The sequence below is a fragment of the Mytilus californianus genome, unplaced genomic scaffold (genome assembly GCF_021869535.1).
Source record: "Mytilus californianus isolate M0D057914Y unplaced genomic scaffold, xbMytCali1.0.p SCAF_6, whole genome shotgun sequence".
Lineage (NCBI taxonomy): Eukaryota > Metazoa > Mollusca > Bivalvia > Mytilida > Mytilidae > Mytilus > Mytilus californianus.
The window spans coordinates 12219712-12243272 of NW_026262712.1; the positions used below are offsets into that span (position 1 = coordinate 12219712).

The following is a 23561-nucleotide window of genomic DNA, read 5'->3' on the forward strand; positions in this document are numbered from 1 at the left end:
AAACAGAGGGTGGTGTATTAAGGTAAGGGATACGAGGATTCATCCTGCAAAGAGGATTCAACCACACATCTTAGTTCGGTTTCGGTTGAGCAGACATACATTTAGATGGGAAGATTTAATTACTAGAATAGGAACATAATAAATTATTGTATATTGACTTTGGAGTACATTCAGGTTATTTAGTTAAATTTAATGGTCTGAAAGTGCTTCATTTTTTATGAATCATATTTATTTCACGTATTACAAAGTCGGAATAATTGTAACAACTCATTTCCAACATTTCCTTTGCCGCTAAGGGATGATTATTCGTACAAACATATAGACATCTAAGTATCAATATCAATAAGCATTTTAAGATAAACGTGTATTGCAACAGCTATGTTTTGGATTAGAATGTTGCACCAAGAAAGTTCACTAGACCTAGGAAGTTTATTTGTTCCTGAAAAAAAAATAAAAGATTTATGTTGTAGATTAAATATACTGTTATTATGGATCAGAAGTTGTATTTCAAATACGGAATAGCTGTATAGATACTTGATGCATTTGTTTTAATAATTCATTAATTTGGTTTTGTGCACTGTATAACAATTGTGTTTTTCAAAATGTAAACCGGTCAACAAATATCAATTCTAAACAACGTGTTTAGTTATTAGCTGAGATTCAAAATTGCTATTCCTGCCACTTTCCTTTTCTCGAATTATATGTAAAGTAGACTTAAGAAGGAATCGTCGAAATTCTCTCAATACATTGTTAAACCAATTTCTGTAAATCTGTGTAACTACATGCGTGCCTTTTTAGATATGAAATATGTAGAATTAGTGGCAAGTGTTTTCCCAATTTAGATTTCTTGTTAGTTACTGAAAACAATATGATATTGATATACGATCAGACATAACACATGCAATATCGCATATTAATGAATTTGAAGACATGTCCTCACCGTCATTTGAATACTTTCTGCAGATAGTTGGTCTTAGTATTCAAAAACATTTGTTGTTCACGGCTAAGTGTACAGAACATTCGAAATGCTGATCATATGTTTTTACCTATGGGTTGGAGAAATAAAACATGATAACATTTGTTAAAATTGATACTATTGATTTCTTTACTTCGTGGCATCTTAGTGAACCAATTGTAAAGTTTGCATCAGATTTTAAAATCAAATAATTATATATATATATATATTAGTCTGGAAAATTCACCCAACAGTGTAAGAATAAAATTTTGATGCCGACAACATTTTGTCCCTCAATGGGATTCGAACTCACAGTTTTAATACACTACATCACCAATCGCTTAGCCTCATGTCCAGCACTCTATACCATACGACCACGTCCGCTATATAAAAATATAACTTCAATAATCGAAGGGTTACCTTTTACACGGAAGGCGAATCTAGAGATAGACATAAGATGTGTGTTTTAAGCGTGTGAAGATGTTATATTATTATTTTATACACAATGTATTTTTATTTGTCAGCAATCTAACTCAATAATTTTTATATACCGTATGGAATACTGATTCAATTTATTATACAATCACAAGAAATAAGTATATCATATAATCAAGTGTAAGCAAGTGACAACAATATATACATATATTACATTAATAAACATGAATTATAATTGATCCACCTCTTGTTTCCATATATTGCAGACACTGCCGAACAAAGACTGTATTGGATTAATTACGATGGTGACATGAAATCAGCTACAGACGATGGCTTTGATGTTAAAACAATACTTTCAACAAATAAAAACAGAAACTACTATGCTATCGGTGTCGTCGGTAATTACATATATTATGCTAATTACAATCAGTTGTTTATGGTAAATAAAACATCAGGATCCACGCCGACTGTTCTGTACAATGATGTCAATCCTATTCACAGTATATTTGTTTTTAATTCATCAGGTATGTTAATAACCATCTATAATCATGTATAACGATAACATACGTCATAAATTGACACAAGTTAACACTTTTTTACAATATCTTATAACATTATCATACACATATGCATAGACCTGTTAGAATAGTAGTTATTGTTAAATTATCTTACGAACTACTCGATATTTAAGCATGAATACCAACAATGAAAGTGAAGGTTATGCGACATACACGGAAATCGTATACATACACAATACTGACCATTTTTTCAAAAGAATTGAAAAATGGTCGTTTTGTGTGAAAATAAAATCAGTTTTGATTTAAAAGTGCACATTCTGATTAATTTTTGATAATTAATACAGAACGAATGATTCTTTGTTTGGATGATGTCTTAAATGGGAAAAAAACGTCAATGAAAGCAGTGCAGCATCAAACAAGACAAAGAAAGCTATTTGAAAGAACAAATCTGTGGGGACTCGGTTAAGAAACTAAATAACCAGTCCTTAGAATTATTATTAAAGTTAATCTTGCAAATATGTTAAAACATTGTATTTTGTTTTCATACGTTTGAAGACAGCTCATGATGTATTATTGTCTTACATGTGTTTATATTGTTTATTTCGAATTTCTAGTTGCTTCCTAACTTTTCATATTCAGTTTTTGCTTAGTATATACATATCGAGTTATTCTGATTAACCAAATGCACATGTGTAGTTTCTTCCTAACGTTGGCTTCAATGCGTTCCATGCAAACTGCTTCTGCAATGTTTTTATTATATAAGTTAAAACTATATTTGTATTCTTAAGGTTTTGTATTGTCTTCACTGATAACATGTACTAATGTTGATTTTGTATTGCTGTTGAATGAACTTAATTGTATTCCTTCAATCTCGTTAATCTATTTACATTTGTATTGACAATTTTATGGAATAAGACGATGATTCTGTTATTATCTTTTATCGAAACAACTTTGACAATTATAATTATCAAATAACTTTAATTTTTACGACTGAAATTCCTATTCATGAAATTGTACGACACAAACAAGAGGTAAGTAATTTTACCTGAAGTTTTTAATCTTAATCAAATCAATATACTACTTTGCCCTATAAACATCTAAATATAAAAATGTGGTATCATTGTAAACTGAGACATATCTTCACTGTTTTAATCGAATATAGTTCCGTTTTTAATCATGTTAATCTTAATCAAAGAAGTATACTACTTTGCCCTCTTAGTATAAACATGCACAAAATGTGGTATCATTGTAAACAGAGACAACTCTACATTTCATTTTAATTGAATAGCATTATAATGATTATGTTTATAAAATCAATTTAGCCCACCAACAGTCGTTGATCGAAAACAAAATGTACTTTATACAAATGAAAGTGTTTCTAAGTCGTAAAACACGCGAAAAAAATGAAAATAAAAAACAAACTCTAGGAACTTTTATAAAATATGTTAGTGCAATTTTGTATTTCTGATAATTGTTGCTGTTACATTTTCTGTTTTGTCTAATACAATAACTTTTCGAGATAATAAAGACAACACGGAACTTGGTAACCAGCTTCGTCGTGTAAGGGCAACAACTGTTATCGATGCGTCTGATAGTTTTGGTTAAATTTAAAACAAGGCAGTTGCTAACAATTGTAGCAATGCTCTGGCGTTTGTTTTCTGTTTTTAAATGCTGTAAGTTTCTTATTTTAACCTCTATGCGTTGTTTCTAGTTGCATCAAAATGATGGTGACAACTCACATGGCTAACATGACTACGCATACGTGCAGTAATACTGAATGTTATCTTTTTAAATTGGTTATTGTAAACAATGACAAACATCAAAACATACAACATTATAAATTAAATACATAGTTTTTTTATTCAATTCCGCGAATTACAATTCATCACTTGGCATGGACGCGTATATGTACCAGCCATCTGTACATATGTTTGTGTAAATGCTATTGACAACGCTACTTTGAGTCATTCGACATGTTCCATGTAGGGTTCATTGATATTTCACATTTCTTTATCGACATGTAGATAGTGTGTTGTGCTAATTGCAGTAGGAAATCGTTAAGTCTAAGAATATGTTATTGTAAAAAAAGAGTTTAATGTCATATCTTTTTGGTTTTATGAACTGATTTTAATTTCATAGAGTGCAGAAAATATATACATAACTATCTACTTCATTGATTCACAGATTGACCTACAGTGCTGCACAATTATTCAATTGTCAATCAAAACTGAAATGTAATATCAAAAGGTAAGCATTACGTGATGATCTGATTATTTTATCAAATAGTTCATACATATATATAGCTGAATATCCGAGGTGTGTTGTATATATTGGAGTTCATTATTTTTGTCATATTATTTTTTTCTAAGACATTTGAATAAGTTACTATTTGAATGCATGTACATTCATTTGTAAAGTTGGGTAATCATTCTGATAGTATATTATGCGTATAAGCATTTAGATTCGGAAAATGCACCTAACTACATTAAAATATAAACTAAAAGAATATGAACTTCATACATATTGAAAAAATTATGTTAGTAATGTTCTGTTCAATGCAATAAATATTTTGAATACATCTGTGCATTTAATTGTATATACCTTGTTTTAAATGCCTGTGACTATATTTTAGGACGATTCACTATACCGTATAAATTATTGATAATGTTTGCTGATATCAATCTATCGAAATATTGTCAGAATTTTGCCAAACTTTACATGGTAAGGTGATATCATTATATCAATTATAATTAAAGAAACCAGCCCAGATTCATTCGTATTTTACAAATCTTGTAATGGGTACATGTAGATTGTATCACTAAATCAATCATTATTATTTGAGAAAAAAAAAATCCGCGGGAAATAGACGTAATTGAGTTATTTCATATTTTTGGAAGTATCTTTATGTATAAGCTCGTTTGCCTGAAGTTTTACTTTCCCCAAACACGTGTTAAATCATATACATTCCCAGAAAACACCCATCTGATTTTTTATGATTCATTAATACATTTTTTGAAAGTAAACACAAAAATCCATATTATCGTATGAATGCAACACATTTTAAAAATAAAAAACAAAATTTGATTTTGTATGTTATTCTTTTTTTGCGAAATGGTACATGAAGCAAACATGTACACTACAAATTCTTTTTAGTCTTACTGAAATGCGTGTAGTTCTATAAAATGTTATAAGCATAAATAAATCCGATTGCCACACATATCATGTATACTTTGCATAAGACTTTTATCCAAAATCATGTGAATATTTGTTGTTCAATTTATCTCACGTCTTAGAGAATTAACGTTAGTACTTTTAAACAATTTGTGTACAATCTAAATAAACTAGTTACGCTTATCTAATACTACGGAAATGACAATAACATTGAATTTCAATTATGTTTTATCTTTTATTCAAGGTCAGACTGACTTATTAAAATGCTGCAAAACGTAGTTGATAAATCCATTGAATTATACGGGAGACATTTCAAAGAATTGAAATTGACTCTATCAATTTGAAAAAAAGCAAATATAAAATTAGAAAAAAACATAAGACGTTTTAAAACATATGTAATTCAAATCAAGAGATAAATGAAGATGCATGAATTATACAACCATAAAGAGTGCGGATAATATACCCTATATACTTACGCGGACAGGGATTATAATATCATGCATATTGCGCCAAGAGATATAATATGTTTCCCACCATGACAATTTCTGGATTCTTTACGGGATTTGTATATATCGACAAACTACTGTCACCTCAAACTATCATTCCATTGCTAGAACATCTACCGATGAACAGTTCTTTCCTCGGAGATTAACCGATAGAACGTTCTTTTCTCGAGGATTTACCGATGGACAATTCCTTCCTCGAAGTATTAACCAGGTCAGTTATATGCATTTCAAATATAAAAAAAGAACCGACAAACTAGATGAAATGGAGTGAATGGATTTTTGTCAAGGACACAACAATTCCGAAAGAGCAAGCAGGATGACCCTAGGATTGTTTTAAAAATAATTCATGAAAACAAACTTGTTGAGTTATCGAATTTATCTTTATACTCCAAAAAAATCAAACAAGTTCATGTATAGTTATTCAAGTGCTGTATAACTTTCGGATAAATTAGAGCCATACATTTTCTAGTCATGTAACATGTACATACTTTTGAATGTATTTAGCTTGAATACTAATGTTTTAAAAAGCGAATGGAACAGCTGTCCGATAGTAATGAAAATGTTTGAAAAAAATGTGTAGAGGAGAAAAAAATGGCTTAACGAATACCATGGTCTATTTTAGTTTTCTTTAGAAAACGATATTGTTGATAACATTGCAATCCATATATACACTAAAAAGTAAAATTACAAAAATACTAAACTCCGAGGAAAACTCAAAACGGAAAGTCTTTAATCAAATGGCAAAATCAAAAGGTCAAACACATCAAACGAATGGATAACAACTGTCATATTCCTGACTTGGGACAGGCATTTTCTTATGTAGAAAATAGTGGCTTAAACCTGGTTTTAAAGTTAGCTTAACCTCTCACTTGTATAACATATTATATATAATTCTTATTGGTATATTCTTGAAGCTATGTTGAAACGCCATTTGAAGATGAACTTCATTTTCTTTTAAAATGTCCTTTTCTGAAAGATATCAGATCACAATAGTTATCAAAGGTACCAGGCTTATAATTTAATATGCCAGACGTGCGTTTCGTCTACATAAGACTTATCAGTGACGCTCACATCAAAATAGTTAGAAAGCCAAACAAGTACAAAGTTGAAGAGCATTGATGACCCAAAATTGTAAAAAGTTATGCCAAATCCGGCTAAGGTATTATCGGTCTTCAAATTATGAATTGAAACAAAAAAAGTATCCTTATGAGATGACATTTTTGGGATTCTTTCATCTGCAGATTTGTTTGCTATGTCAAACGTATCGTATTTATTTCACTCACTTTTTTTTAGAACCAAAGAAAGTCCTAGAAATATCAATGAAGTTTGATAACTTGAAAAATAAAAAGTTGATCAAGAGTTGTCTCTCATAGTACTAAGTGTACACATTGTATCAGAAACCCGTTTTCTCCAGGTCGCAGTTGCTTCCAAATGATTTAATATTTTGTCAATGACTTTATTTATAATTTTGTTAATTTGTTTAAAGGTACTTTATTCACTTATATCATTCCAATGAAACACTGTGCTTTATTTTGTAATTCATTTTATTGTATAGCTCAAACTTTGGGCACCATGATTTGTTAATAAAATATCTTGTAATTATATTTTTATCTTGTACGGTTTACTTATCTTCATGATTATAAAACGTATAACTGCATTCCTTTTATTAAGTTGTACTGCTCATTGGTTATCTTTTAACAGTGGAAATTTCGAAATGGTTCACAGACATGTTTGCAGCAAGTCAATTCTAGATAAACAAAAATACTGTCAAAGATAAATGCATCTAGAGAATACCAAGAATCAAACATCAGTAAATTATAATAAAATACACTTCTCATAGTCAATTTTACTTTTTTCGGACACAACACTTGAGTGTGTTATTGAATCACAAATATCGCAGGGGTCCTCGTCAGTCACGTCTAAAATGTTTTTTTCTCTGAAAGAATCATTCTTTATATTTTGCACTTTATAGAAAAAGAATGCATATTGTCCGGTATTATGGAAGATTAAACATATAAAAATATACTAAATGGCCGTTGTTTGCCTTTAAGTGTTTGCAGAACCACTAATTCGGGCCCGGTCAGAAAGAAAATACAAGAAATCAGTACATATTTTAAGCATAATAGTTCCTACGCATCACTCTAGATTTGTCAACAGGTGAATTATTTGGGCAGTCTTGGTATCAAATGAAAGCTTGTGGACCTTGGGTCGCTGGAAAGCACTTGTTAAAATGTTCTTTTGAATAATAATAAAAAGTATATAAAATTACAATAGGAGGGCACATTTACCATACTTACCCTGTTGTTCATACTATCAAACTTCCGGAAAACAGTACGCTCTAATATGCAATTAAAGGTATTTTGATTTTTTTAGCACAAGTCAGGATAAGGTATAGTTTTTACATGAAATGACTGCCACTTTATTTGAACTCTAGACAAAGTAACCATACATTTTCAGAATTCAACAAAGAAAGCAATTTGGCTATGAATTAGTGATTGTTTACGTAAAGGATATAAGCCGATTACTGGTCCATTCTGTATAAATAATGTAAAGAAATGTATAGGTCTGACGCCGCAGGTGAGGATGGACCTACCGTGCGTGTGGCTGTTCTGTTTTATACCTTGTTATATAAAGCTAAATAGTCCACGTAAAACTATAGATTGCATGAATTATTTCTTATATAACCGTTAAACAATGTGTGTTTAATTCTTTTAATTCTCAACCCTAACATTTGTCATATTTAATTCTAATTTACATTTATTTCTCATAAGCTACATTCAAATCCACAGTTGACATTTCGTAACTAATGAGCCGCAATGTTGACATGCTGAAATCAGAATTTGTTTTCGACAAATAGAGAATAAAGCAACACCTACCTCAAAACTGCTTTTAAATGCAATATTATCCGAATTTTGAGTGTTCACGTACCAATAAAAATATTCAGCTTTAACGTGTTGTTTAAAAATGAACTTAAGGTAGCACAATACAAAGATGTTTTTCCCCCATCAGACAACTTTAAACTGATGTAATTTCTTTCATCCAGCTTTAAATTTTATAAATGAGGTACCAAAAGAAAGAAGAAAGATTAATCTTTCAAATGGTGAAAACGTCAATTTGACATAAGTATTACATAATTAATTATTATGTAATTAGTTGCTATATTGAGATATCCACACTTGAATGAAAATAACTTCTTTGTTATTCATAGCATCCCAACATATTTTATAGATTCTTGTATAACACAGTTTGACCTCCAAAAGCGTGTCTCAGATTTTTCCTATTGTATTTCATTCTCTCATAAACCTTCAATGAAGTTTGCAACCTAAATTAATAAGAGATCACTAAATTTAATTGGGTATAAAATTTGTCCTATTGATGTTTTTGGAAATCTGAGACATCCTTTTGAAGATAACTGGTCAAGGAACAACATGTGTGAAAATATAGACATACAGGGGCACCCATCTAGGAGCTAAATTCATTTAAAACTACATTTTCATGACAAAAATGAATGTGTCACAATTGAATAAATAAGGATTTTCCTACTTGTACCCATTAACTTCAATATAATTCACACATGTTCCATTGGGATATTTCAGGATTGGCCTTCAGTCATAAATCAATTAGGTTTTGACCAGTAAGAAAGCATTCAATTTCAGCAATTCTAAATATATAGAGAAAATGCACACCCTATGCATCAAAAACCAGATCTGGCGGGAGATGTTATATCATTATTGACCTTGTTGTAAGTCAGTTGCTACTGATATGGTCAAAACTCCGCCCACCATGATAAACTTTTACTACTAATGATCTCAAAAGTTTAATTACACATTGCATTTACTTTTTTTTTAATATGGATTTTATTCATTTAGTACATAACATAATATATTTTGTTTTTTATTGTTACAAAAAGTAAGTTATGCATGTGTACACAAAATGATCAGTTGGTCAGTTTAGGGGATCCTTATGGGGGAGTTTTAGAATTGTAATTGTATACAAGGACAATATGGTGTTTTACACAAAGTAGATTTTGTTCAATTTTTGCAGTTTGAAAATGAAATATTTAATTTGTATTTTCTATTAAAAAGAATTCACATCTAAACATTCTCCCCCAAGAAATTCCAGTACATTATTTGTTATACAATTACATTTGTTTAATTTCTGTACATTTATATTTTGATTCCCTCTATATCTCCAAATTGTTACTTTGTTTTTTTTTTCTCCTGGCAGCTCCATTAATGAAATGTATTTTCATTTGGAATTCATTATCTTCATTTTTCCATTAATCCCTAATCCACCTCTTTTTTCGTAACTGTTTTGTGTATTGCTGGTCAGTGGTCATAAAGCTATAAAATGATTCTATTGATTAACCACAAAGTACTGCCCACATGTTCTTATCTTGTATCAGTTAGACACGTGAATTTGTTTATAAAACTAATTATCATCAAAACTCATTAACAGTTAAAGATATGTAAATGAATTTTTTTTCTGTGGTTTTGGAATATTAAGAAGTAACAGAAACAGCTGAAAAAGAAATTTTGATAAAATTTAGTTGCTTTTATATTGCGCTACCTTAATGCGTCAAGAGCACTTAAAGAAAATCGTGGAATTTTATTTCAAATTGATTTTGTACATTTTCTCAAGCTATATTGCATGAACTATCTTGTTTTGCATCACATAGGTATACATGTTCTGCAAAGCTATTTTTACAACTGCGAAATCGGCATACCTTTTGCAAGTATGATGCAATACATGTGGATTTACCTTGGAGGTATATTGTGACAGTCATTCCTACGTACATCTATGAGTCTGCGCTTAGTATAGATAAATTTAGAATTTTTCAATATTTTCACAGTGTTGTACCAAAGAGAAAAAGCATGTATTATTATAATTCACATTAACTATCTGTTTTTTTTCTACACACGAAAGGTCCCAATAACGAACAGGAGAAATTCGTGATACTGTTTTTCTACGATTCGGTAGGGTTTTCAGTCAAACGATGATTTCTTGATAGGAATTTTGTATTAAATAATGTTTCTGTGTACCGTTCCTCATGACGTGCTGTTTTGCCTATTGTAGTTATTTGTAAATTGTATTTCCTATTTTAAATCAAAGAGTTGGATTTCCTAAAACATGGCAATAATCTGGTGTATGAGTGCTTGTCTACCTTACAGGAGAAAGTCACGTGTGTTGTCTCTATATTCAATATTGCCATGTCGAAGTATACTTTTCTATTTTTGAATGAAAATTCTACGTATAGGTTTTTTTTACGAAATAAAGTTGAAACGAACATAAACATCAGCATACAAAAGTATATATTGTAGCGAAATTTATGTTTTGGGGTAAAACTATAGCTGATTTAAAAAAGAAATAAAGACTCGATTTATAGGGTTTGTAAAATATAATAATTTTGAAGACCTTTTGAAAATATATAAAACCGAATCCAAAGAACAAATCGCTATGTCCAACAAAAGCATATATAATGAACACCGGAACGATGTTGTTTGATAGATTTATACTAATTTTCGATTTTCAAATTCAAAGGGCAAAAACATAACCTTTCCAGTTTTTCGTTTTATAGACAGGTGTTACCATTATAAGTAGGCGTATTGTTAAGAACTGCTATGTTTTGTAAGTTTATGAATCGTCAATCAGCATGTCACTACTGATGAATGGGAAGTTGACAATTGGGGCAGAAAGAGTTTTCAACACCTTTTAGTTGTTCGTAGAAACCTTTATATTCAAATATCTAAAATGCAATGAGACATTAATGATTGACGAGAGTATCCTTATAAAAACGCTAAAATTCTGATAATGAAACATATATCGAATGTTATTTTTTGCCGATGATCGGTAGTTCTCTCTATATACGCAAGCTTTCAAAATCTTAAAAATATTGGTTGCATTGCTACTGTTTATTCCATTTAGAATGTTCGTTAAATGTAAAAAACGAAACACAAATGCAAACAAAGTAAATCATTGAAATATGTGTCAGATTAAGGTAACATCATAATAGGTTCATTTCTACGCATGGTAATGTACCGACTATGTTATACTCCCAATCGCTATATTTTGATTGCGTTTGAGATGCAGACTTAGGTAATTCGAAAATCAATAACCTAATGTCACATCTTTGTACAGACATTTGTTAATATCACATATCTGAAATTAATGAATGACAGTCCTGAGGTTCAATAGTTACAGTTGTTGAAGGGAATTTTACAATAACAAATGTAGTTTTGCTAGTGACGCAGTCCCCGACAAATCTATAATGTACGGCAGCTCCTTTACAACTATATTATAATTATTCCTTATTAAATGCATTACACAAAGAGCAAAATCGTTGTTTCATTTTGGACAAACTTGTATCAATCAATAAACATTTGTGAATATCACCAAGTAAATATGGCGGCTTACTACATTATTCCGACAGTCAATTATAGCTGTGACAGTGAAACAGGGTGTATATACAAAATGCATTTAGGGGTATCGTTTGTCTAGGCTACGAGAGATAATCCAAATTGAATCATGACGTTTAAATGTATTGTCTATTACAGACTCCTGATACGTCCGACACTTACTGTTAGTTTAAGTCATGTTTAAATGATGTCGCATTCATGAACTTATTCATGCAGTTTTTTTCTTATATCAGTTTATAGGACTTTGAATCAATGACATTAGCAGTGTGACCTACACTCAACATTTCAGTTAATGGTATACATTTCATTTTATATGTTTTATTAGATTCATATCAATGCAAAGGATTTGAATAGTCGTGATAAAGGTATGTGAACAACTAATTTCTTTTCATTCATCATATTACTGGATTATTTCCGAATTTTAAAAGCATACAATTACCTAATCGTATACTACACCCCTTTTTAAAATTTTTAAACATGTCAAGTGTTTTTCCTTTGAACAATTGTCAGTTAATAAGGACTTCCAAGTCTCCTCAGGGATCAATGCCACAAAGCCACTTCCATTAAACGTATGATCCGTTGCACTAGAAATTAATAGTTTTTAAAAGACACACCAATGGGCATTAATGAGGTCAATATCTAACGAACACATTATTTTGTTTTTTCAATGTTAATAGATAAAAGATACATCATGAATTATTTAGAGCGTTGTATTACGTTCATAAATGGCGGTCATGTTAATTATCATAGGAAAAAAAGCAGTGGTTTTATTAAACGCATGGTGTTGAATTTTGGTGGAAAATAATAACTACTACATCGAGTTCAAATGGAAATCACATATGATTTAATTGTGTGGACACGTACATGAACAATAAAAAGTTTTCTCACGAAAAGGATATTTTCAAAACAAGTGTGAAATTGACAAACGATGAACAATTCGGGGAGTTTTCAATTTAAAATTGTTGCCACATGCATCAAGAAATCTTTCCATGAACAATAAGAGCTGTTTTTTTTATCAATTTGAAAACGTTTGTTTATAACAAATCGACATACATAACTCTACAAACATAACAGTTTTCATTTGCGCTTGGTCTTAGATACATTTGAGAACCCCTCGTAAACACCTTATTGAATGAATCTTAAATCTTATTGCAATGCAAATTACTCTACTTATTGATAATGTGTTGATCTCGTAAATACAAATTTGTTTAATAATCAATGTGGCCATAAAACGAAAAAAAAAAATCGTACAAAACTTATATTTCAATTTTCGTACTTATATATTCATTAATTAAGATGACATTTGACTTTTACAATACCAATACGTAGAGAAACAGTCGTTGACTGCTATCGGTTACGGTACTTGGTCTGACAAATTTTTATATAAATCTACAATGCGTCCACACGGGGAAACATGAATTGAAAAAGTGTGCAAAATTGAAAACAATGTGTGAATCGGACGAAAAATTCAAAGTAAAATCATCACATAATGTTTCTCTGTTTCATTTCTATTGTTGTACTATATGTATGAAAGAAACAAAAATATAGTTTAAATAAAAAAATAATGAAGATCTTTACGATTTGTACATTTATCATTGTTTATGGCAAAACCTGTTTTTATATAAAAAAAAATCACCAAGGCAATAGAATTTAAAGTAACATAAATATCAGTAATTTATAGAACATTCGAATATTATAAAAAGTAGAAAGATATTATTTACAGATGAATTATTTGCAAATTATTGTCCGTTTAAGACACAAACATCGGACACTAGAAACCACTTCAGAATTAAAGCTTTTTTTTTCGTCTTTTAAAAATAATTCATTTCTACTTAAAACAAACGCTAATTTACCCTTTTATAAGGAGTGGCTATATCTAATGGTATGTATAGTTCACTTTAAAGTAATTGTTTTAAGACAAATTTTACAAAGACGGAAATATGTCGTGTCCCGAAATATGTTGATCAGTATCGTAAGTGTATTCAAATATGGTATACCACGGAGTGAAAAGTAAAAACTTCCTGTTAAAATGAAGTGCACAGGATATCTCCTTTCAACCTATTTATTCAAATAAAACAAATAGATAATGCAAACCGAACAAAGTCATATAGCAATGTATTCAACAGAAAATATAATGACTGATATTGTTAAAACATTTTTAACATTGTTTAATTGTATCAAAACTATTTCAAGTTATAGCCTTTACACAGAAGAATTTTTATTATTTTGTCCATTTATTTGAAACAAATATTGCGTATGTCATAAACTGGGCATCAATGAAATGCTCATAAAATACAGTTTCAAGTCCACATATAATTCAACTGCACTTTAAATACAATATAAAATACAATAATACAATATAACAAGCGGTTTTTGAGATCAAAAGTGTCGTAATTTCAAATGAATTTATATTCCTGCCTTTCTACGCACGCCATATTAGTGAATTAAAAGTCTGTATTATTGGTACGAATGATGCAGATGCGAATTGTCCAAACATAAAACTCTTCCAAAAATACAATGTATAATACATATATTCAAAAATAAACAATACGAACTACATTTATATCCGTTTTTAAATTCGCATATTCCAAAGGTTCTTCAAAATGTTAAGAGAAAATCTTACTGACCATAACGCGTCAGAAAAGATAAATCTGAAGACTAATCAGCATGTTTCGTTAACTCTTATGTTAGCATTTATTTTCTCAAACTTGTTTGATAGATTAAATAATATTAAGAACGTGATGCTCTAAGTACATCAGACAAATGTTAAGTTTATTTCGCTATTTATTTTAGATCTCTGTTGGTCACACAGCTTCGCCAATATTCAAGTATTGACGCATATTTGGTTATCTTTATGTTAGTAATCTATATACTCACGTACTGTAAATATAGAAATTTAGGCTTGCCTAATATGTTGAATGTTGAAAAAATGCAAAATCTAATTAAACCTATTTAACAAAAAGAGTAAAATCAGTATTGAAATGACAAATACGACAAACATCATTCAAACCTGTTACAACTTTATTTCGCAATAATAAAACCATCAAATATTTTTGAACGTACATGATTCAATTATTTACACATGGCGTTTTATCTATTGGTCATATAGCTTCTCCTACATTCATAGAATTGCACATCCTTGGTTTTCTTATTTTCGGTCATCAAATTTTTCAAGTATTCAAAAACTTAGACATCAATGATTTGATCGTTTGGTCATATAGCCTTTCAAGTATCTAAGTATTTTAACATTGTCAGTTTTCACTTATTTGTCATGTTATTTCTCCAGATTTTAAATATTTACATGTCCTAGGTATTTGCCATTTTAAAAATATGGCTTCTCAAGTATTCGAGTAATGCAACAATTCTTAATCACTTTTCATGGCAGACTTGTCATATATGTAATATATTGGTCAAACTAAATCTTGTTTATTCTTTAATATAGACACTTTAGCACATTGTTCCTCCTTCCATAATATACTTGATGTAATGCCATTCATAAAGGTACCAGATGAAGGAATTATATTGCAATCTTTCTTTTAGTTGACAACTGTCTTTTTAAATGTAACAAGTATAATGTTCTTATGTATCATTGTTTCTGGTATTAATCAATGTCATCTTTTTGCATCTCCCGTATAACTATCAAAAGTTGCTCAACTTTTTTTTTTGACCGACCTACCGTGCGCGGGCTGTATAGCCAGTCAAGGTGGTACACACTACCGTCATCAACATTTATTTTGATCGTCTTAATATCATGTTCTGTCATCCTTGTAAAAACTCTATATCTATGCATTTAATATAAGACAATGTATTTGGTTTTAGTTTATGTTCATTTATTATTGCAATATCACAGTTAGTAATTTTACGCATGTTTGCAAGGCATAAGGTAGATAACTATAATATATCTGACATTTCAATGCTAAGACTCGTCGTATTTGTTATGTATGTGAAGTTAGCGGCCGGTTAGTTATTCGATATTCGATATTCAATACCCAACCGGCTGCTAGCAGTCGGTTCGATATTCAAATTTAGAAAATCATAGAAAATAAGAACATTTGATAACATTTAAAACATGATTTTTATAGTTGAGAGGAGTGAACAGATACGTAGGAAATCGTTTTAGGACCCCTTCAAGCAGTTGTAAATTCTCGTTGTCCTCGAATATAAACCCTTTATGTGAGTTCCATATTTCTCTTTATGTAATATAGATTTTTATCAATAAGACGACATCAAAGATGTAATTTTATATATAATATTTCTTAAAACAAAAACAAAAACCGACCACTCTAGAAACATTAAAAAAAAAATAGAAATAGAAATATCTATGGAAAGCCCAATTTAAAGAAATGTATAGTGAAAACCTACCGGAGACCGCTTAACTGACGGTGAGACCCCGCTGGTCTGTCAATGTCCATTCGACGAAATCATAGACTCTGTATATATAAAGGTTGTATCAAAAGGATTTCCCAGAATAAGGTCATCTTCGATATCTACGGAGCGCTTAAATTGTCACTTTTCAGCTAAAAATTGTCAAAATGTCAGGACAAAGAGCATGGGGCAATGGTGAGTTCCCCCTGATCTATCAATCTTCCTAATATTATGCAAACAGTTAGGTAATGTGTAGATACAAACGTGAATAAAAGGAAATTGAAAAAAAAATCCTGTCTTCTATGTTTAAGGAGGGCCAAAAGTGCCAGTTGGATATTCAGCATATGTTTTTAGAGTGATTTGTTTTTGTTTTTGTTTTGAGAAATACTATATAAAAAATTACATCTTTGATATCGTTTTATTGATAACAATCTATATTACATAAAGAGAAATATGCAACTTGCATAAAGGTTTATATTCGAGGACAACGAGAATTTACGATAGCTTGAAAGGTTTATTAAACGATTTCCTATGTATCTTTTCACTCCTCTTAACAATGAAAATCATGCTTTTGATGTTATCAAATATTTTTATTTTTAATGATTTTCAACTAAATTTGAATATCGAACAGATTGCTAGCAGCCAGTTGGATAGTGAATATCGAATATGGAATAAACGAACCGGCTGCTAACTTTACATACATGTATTTGTTACCTTCTCTGTAACCTCTGTATCTTTTTTGTCATAAAGTTTTGTTTTAAACCGACCCTCATTGTCAATTTCTAGATGTTAGTCAAGATATGAGGCAGACTTATCTGTATCTGTTGTATCTTTTATCTCAAGTTCGATGGCCTAGTTGAGTCTAACATAGTAACCACATTTTTAATTATTGAGTGATAGGACATCATTTATGAAGCGGAAAGTAAAGTTAAAGGATACTGCTAGCTTCTTTTCGTTTTTTCTAAGCAGTTACTGTATGAATTAAGGAACACGTCAGCAAGAAGAGAGGCACAGTTGGTTCCCCAGGGGAATGCATATTGTTTGTTGCAAAAACACGTCCTCCAAAAGTAACAAATATGTTGTCAATCAAGAAATTAAGCATCTTGATAATGTCAGTTTCAGAGAATTTTTTGTTAGAATCAGAGAGATTTTGTATAAAGGATTTATCTCTGCCTAAGTCAAGATACTTGTATCTACGTTGGCTATTCTGTGTTATGAAACAAGCAGAACCAACTCTTTCAATTTTTCTTTTAATTTGGAATGGTGAATACTCGTTTAAACTGTAGAAAAGTCAAATGTTTTAATACTTTACAAGATAAAAACGTCTTAGATTGTATGTATTCTAAAAGATCTTGGAATTTTTTAGTACCACATCAGATTCACGCCACCTCTAGAATAGGTAGTTTCACAATAACTCAGAAGCCCGGCTTTGATTAGTACGAAAGTCAAATTATATGAAGCAGGGTATAACTGTTTTGAAATTCTGTATGTTGGCTAACGTAAACGTAATGTTATTCGGATATATGTTCACTGCGAAATAATCAGGACAGTTTTGCCCCGCACGATATAAATTTGTGCATGTCAACATCTTTAATCATAATAAAACACTGATGTTAATTTGAAGGCTGTACATAAGTTATAGTTACACTTAGATGTTTGGCTTATGATAGTTGATAAACATGCTACATATAAATGTGTTGTCATTTTGGCGATATATTTTTTAACATTGCCATATAAGCGGGAGTTTTTGCTAACCATAAAACCAGGTTCAACCCACCATTTCTGCCTAAAATGTCCCGCACTAAGTCAGGAATATGGGAGTTCTCATCAAATAGTCCGTTTCTTTGTATGTTGGCGTTTGTTTTTGTAGCAGTTCAGTGTTTCTGTTGTTCCGTTGTTTTCCTCTTATAGTTGATGTGTTTCCCTTGATTTTGGTTTGTGACCTAGATTTGTTTTCGCTTAATCGATTTTTGAACATTGAACAGCGGTATACTTCTCTCGCTACAAGTATGATCTTGTGTTCAGTGTAGATGTATTGCAACTAGTAGAGATAAAACTTTTTTTTTTCCAGATTAGATGAATTAATCCGTTCTGTACACCAAAGCGGAACTTATTCCTTTACAACAATAGACTGCACTAGTGCAGACTGTTATATACAGGTTTGTGTTGAGCGGAATATCTTTTATCACAAAATCTACACCATGTAGAAGTAACCCATAAAACACAAGGTATTCTCGATTGTCTAACAGTATAAGTATAGACATATGGTATTATTGGATACGTGAGGATCTAAACAATTATCGGTTACTCCAATATATTCAGTAAATGTAAGATATTTTTTGAATGTCTTATAAAACAAAACTACAGTGACACATGGATTATATAGTACGGTGAAAAGAGTGAAAAATATGCTTCACAAGAATACTGTTAAACCGGGACTTATATCGTAAGTTTCGTTTTTAAAGACATTTGCTCTAAACGACAAACAGATACCAACAAAACCCCAAAATAAAAAATAAAAGTCAATACTGGCAATCTATTAGTAAAAACAAAATATACTTATTGTGTATACATGTATGTTCCTGACCATATGAGTATTTGGACCGTACGCGTATGATCATGACCATCTGCCTATATACTTATATGGTCCGGGTAAATAATACGATGAACGTTGAAAAGGTGAAAAATAAATTAAAAGTTTCAAAAAATTAAGTTTTGACTTATTCAATCATATTGTAGCCACTGTTTTATGATTAATTTAATAAAGTGAATATTACTTAAAAGTAACAATTATAGTTAAATAATGTATATGGTCATTAAAGATTGTACCTACGAAACGCAATCTGTCAACTTTGGTAAATTACTTCAAGAAATATCTAAATGAACTGGTAAACATTAAGTAACTCACATACATGCACGTTGGTCATTAAACCCTCTTTCTTTATAATAATAAATTCTTTATTTATCGAAGGTAACTCAATTAGAACTAGTCTAATTTTCATTGAGGCCCTCAAGCAAAATACATGTATACAGTAAACATTCTTTCATTAAAAGTAAACATATAGTACTAGTATATACACAATTTAATCATTCAAGCATACAAATAGCAATAATTGATAATGTTTAAATTACGTTTTCATATTTTAACCACAAAAGAAAGAAAAACAAATTATTCGACTTGCATAGAATTTTCAAGAAAATGATTATAACAATGTTTCTTAAATAATTCCACAGTACGACATTTTTTTATTGTGACTGGTAAATTAATAATGAAAAGATTTTTTATAAAAAATTGTATTTGTTTTTGGAACAAATAGATCATTATTAGAGACAGATCGTAAGTTGTAGTGGTGGAAATCATTAATATTTAGCATTGCTAAATAATCAGGTGTTAGTCCATTTACAATTTTGTACATTAGCATTGATTGTTGGTATTTTATTCTTTTTGTAAAAGAAGAAAACATAACAGTAGATGGAACAGAAATATCACATTCAAGTATTACTCGTGTTATTCTTTTTTGAAGTATTATGATTCTATTTGAATCTTTTTGAAATAAATTTCCCCAAACTGAACTATAATGGTCTATATACTTCTTAAAATTTCTTTTGGTGTTTATTTTTTTTTTTTAATTATCATTTCTTCAAAATATCTTAATGTTTTAGTTAATTTGTTCATGTATTCAAGTTCCTATTTAGTCAATCTTACAATGACAGTAAATTAGTATGAATAAAAGCAAGAATACATCAATGTAATGAAAACAAGCAGACAAAAGAAGAAATTGCGTTTCTGAAATAGTAATTTAAAGGAGATATGACACGATTTTCAATTTGTGTTTCAAAATGTTTATCTATACTTAACTTTCCCAAAAAATACATCGATAGCAATATAGAGAGTTGTCTCATTGGCACTCATACCACATCGTCCTATATCTATTTATAACGGATGCATTTTTTAATTGAATTCTTCTTGAGATGGAAAAGTAATATTCCTGTATGCTTGCAAGTCTATAACTTCATAAGAAACTGTTAGACTAAAGGCATAAAAAGCCAACAAGGAAATGATACGAGAATGTGAATTATAAGTCTTTACATTCTTATATTGAACATCGAATATAATTATTGACAACTATCTAAGTGGTAAAGAATCAGATACTAGTAATGAAAAACATTTCTTTTTAAAACGAAAACTTAATAATAAATAAACCAATTATTTAGTATAACCGTACGGCGTCCACAATGAGAAAACCCCATACCGAATATTCGGCTATAAAAGGTTTCAACATGAAAATGTGAAACAATTTAAACGAGAAAACTAACGACCTTATTTACAACAAAATAATTTTCCGAAGAAACAAAATGACAGACACGAACCAACGACAACCACTAATCTACATGCACCTGATTTAAGACAGGCACATTCAAAATGTGTCGGGGGTAAATGTTTTTGAGCGCCTCCCCCCACGTGTGACTGTGGTCATACAGCAGTACATAAGAACTATAAAAACCAGTCGAACTCAAAAGATCGGTACGAAGTACAGAAACCACTTACGTAAAAACAATAGAGACAAAGCACAAATAATGTAAGCTAGATCAAATCTTAGAACAACTAACACATAACTCATGTTAACTGACGTATGTTACATGTAAAAATGTTCATGCTCAGTCCGATTGAAAATTTAACATTTTTTCAAATGACCCCTATTTGAAGAAATGTTTTGAAAAAGAACATTATGTTTTGTGAATATTTTTCTGGATTCAAGCATTTTGCTGGTAGCAATAAACAAATTGATTGCTAAATGATATTTGGAAGAGAGGGATGGAAATAACATGTACATTTGAAAATTACTTAGTGAAATTCCTTAAATTTGAAGTCAGGTTTATTAGGGTCTGGATGGAATTGCATACTTAAGAAGTGTAGTATAACTATATTAATTATTTCAACATAAGATATTTTTTTCTTCAAAATGTATGGTTTTAAAAGGTAAAAAACATAACACGTGACTTAATCACACTACAGGTGCCTTCTTACCTTTCACCTGGTCAAGTATTATATAGGTGTCAAAATTTAATTACTTAAACAACAGCCTCCAGTAAATGTTTACAACAAAGGGGAAAATACAATTGTTAATGGAACATTCTTATCGAAATAAAGTGATCAAAGACTTGTCACTATTCAAATCTTTGATGTGATGTATGGTTTCCAACCAACCAAAAAAATATATATATAAGCACAACTTTTGGTAATAATTTATACCTAAGAAAAGTCTCTACGTAATAAAAAAAAAAAAAAAGAAAAAAAAACGTACCCTTTGCGAACGTCTAATTTGACTATTACTATCGTTTTTTTTTTCTTTCTGCTTCTGGCTCACAATAAGTATAACGTAACCGTAACAGAAAAAAAAGGACAATTTGATCATCAATTATAAAAAGATTAAAGGTCATTAAAAAAGATGCAAAAAGCGGTGAATTACATTTATTCATCAGACAGACCCATATGGTATATGGAGAATTAGGCAGATTTCCATTAGAAATAAAAATTAAAATAAGAATGACATCATTTTGGAGAAGTATAGTGCATGGTGAAAAATTAAGTAGTAAATTATGTAAAGATTATTATTAAGTTTAAGGCAAAATAGCAGTCATACATTCAAATGACTGAATTTTATAGAATCAATATTTAATGATACAGGAGAAGGATATGTGTTTGTCAATCAAGATAGTACTGACTACAAACATCTGATAAAACAGGTTTTACAAGACCAATATATACAAAAATGGCATCAAGATGTTCAATTATCTTCCCGAGGTGTATTTTACTCTAGTTATAAAACATATTTTGGTTTTGAAAATTATTTCATGAAAATCCAGGAAAATGCAAGAATCTGGATGACAAAATTAAAAACGTCTAATTTAAAAATTACCATTGAAACTGGGCGTTGGTATAATACTCCGGCGGAGGACCGAAAATGTCACATATGTAAAGAAAATGTAGGAGACGAATTTCACTATCTTTTTATATGCAAGTCTCCTCAACTGGTTATGTTTAGAGAAAAACATATCCCTAGTTATTATACAAAGCATCCAAGCAAGCAGAAATTATCTGTTATGTTATCTTATTGCAATGTTAATTTATATAGACAGGTGTCATCTTTTATTAGAAAGCTAAATAACTTATTGTGATATGTATATTGATTTGTATGAATTTTTATTTGTTTTTGTTTTTAAATGTTACCATTGTATTATAAATCATGCTTATTATTGTATATTTACCTCATGTTGCACATATATGTGTCTGAGCGTTGCTTTACAATAAATAGTTAAAAATAGTTAAATAGTTGTATGGTGACAATCCAATCGGAAAAATCGTCGTTGTTAGTCTACTCGCATGAAAAATTAATATCTTTTTCTTGGTCGTTTTCCACACACAATGGCTCAATTGAATGAGGTCACTCGCCTTTGTTGTTTGTCAGTAATCGGGGAAAAGTGCTGTCAATACCGTCCATAGTGTATCGACATCCTCCAGTTTGATACATTTTCCCAGCTTGTAACCACTGACATAAGCACGATCACGTAATCGTTATCTCATTAAAAAATCATTCATTATGACAAGCGCTGGATTCTTTGACCTAAAAAATTGATCAGGTTTTGACATCAAAATTGTACAAAACATGTTTTAAGACTGATATTTATTAATTTAATAAAAAGAATATTAATAAAATCGTGTCATGTCTCCATTAAAAACTCAGAAAACCGAAAAAAGACTAATGCTCCAAATGCATGTGTTTTCACTTACGGACGAATATGGCCAGTATACATAAGGTTATTTGAATTATCTATAAGTGAATGAAAGATACAAGATACACAGCAAAATTCAAATATTCAAAAATTCAGATAGTAATGTGTGCCGTTTTTTGTTTTGTTCAGAGACTGAGCTGTGTAATCTTGCAAAGGAAGTTAGAATTATTCGAAAAATACCTATATAGTCTAAATACTCATATGGTCCGGCCCGTTAATAACCGAAAGAGCATAATGCTCATATGGTCCGGAACATATATGCATTCCACATGACAGGTATAGTTCTAACATGCTATAATAACTCTTCTACAGTCTGAGTTGTAAATAGAGATGATCAAACCAATGAACTTTAATTATTTGAAATTATAAATGGTGGTATTTCGGTAGTAGTTTTTCGGTC

At 30.2% G+C, this 23561-nt stretch overlaps 1 protein-coding gene across 1 annotated transcript in view; it reads right to left on the minus strand.

Annotated features, from left to right (window-relative positions):
* The window catches only part of LOC127705521 (putative nuclease HARBI1), a 37515-nt gene extending 27144 nt beyond the window's left edge, over positions 1-10371 (minus strand). The window contains exons 1-2 of the mRNA XM_052209849.1: positions 10347-10371; positions 8410-8457 (exon numbers count right to left, since the gene is read on the minus strand). Of these exons, the coding sequence (XP_052065809.1) occupies positions 8410-8457; positions 10347-10371 (73 nt within the window). The remainder of the gene's footprint in view (positions 1-8409; positions 8458-10346) is intronic.
* Between the last annotated feature and the right edge of the window lie 13190 nt (positions 10372-23561).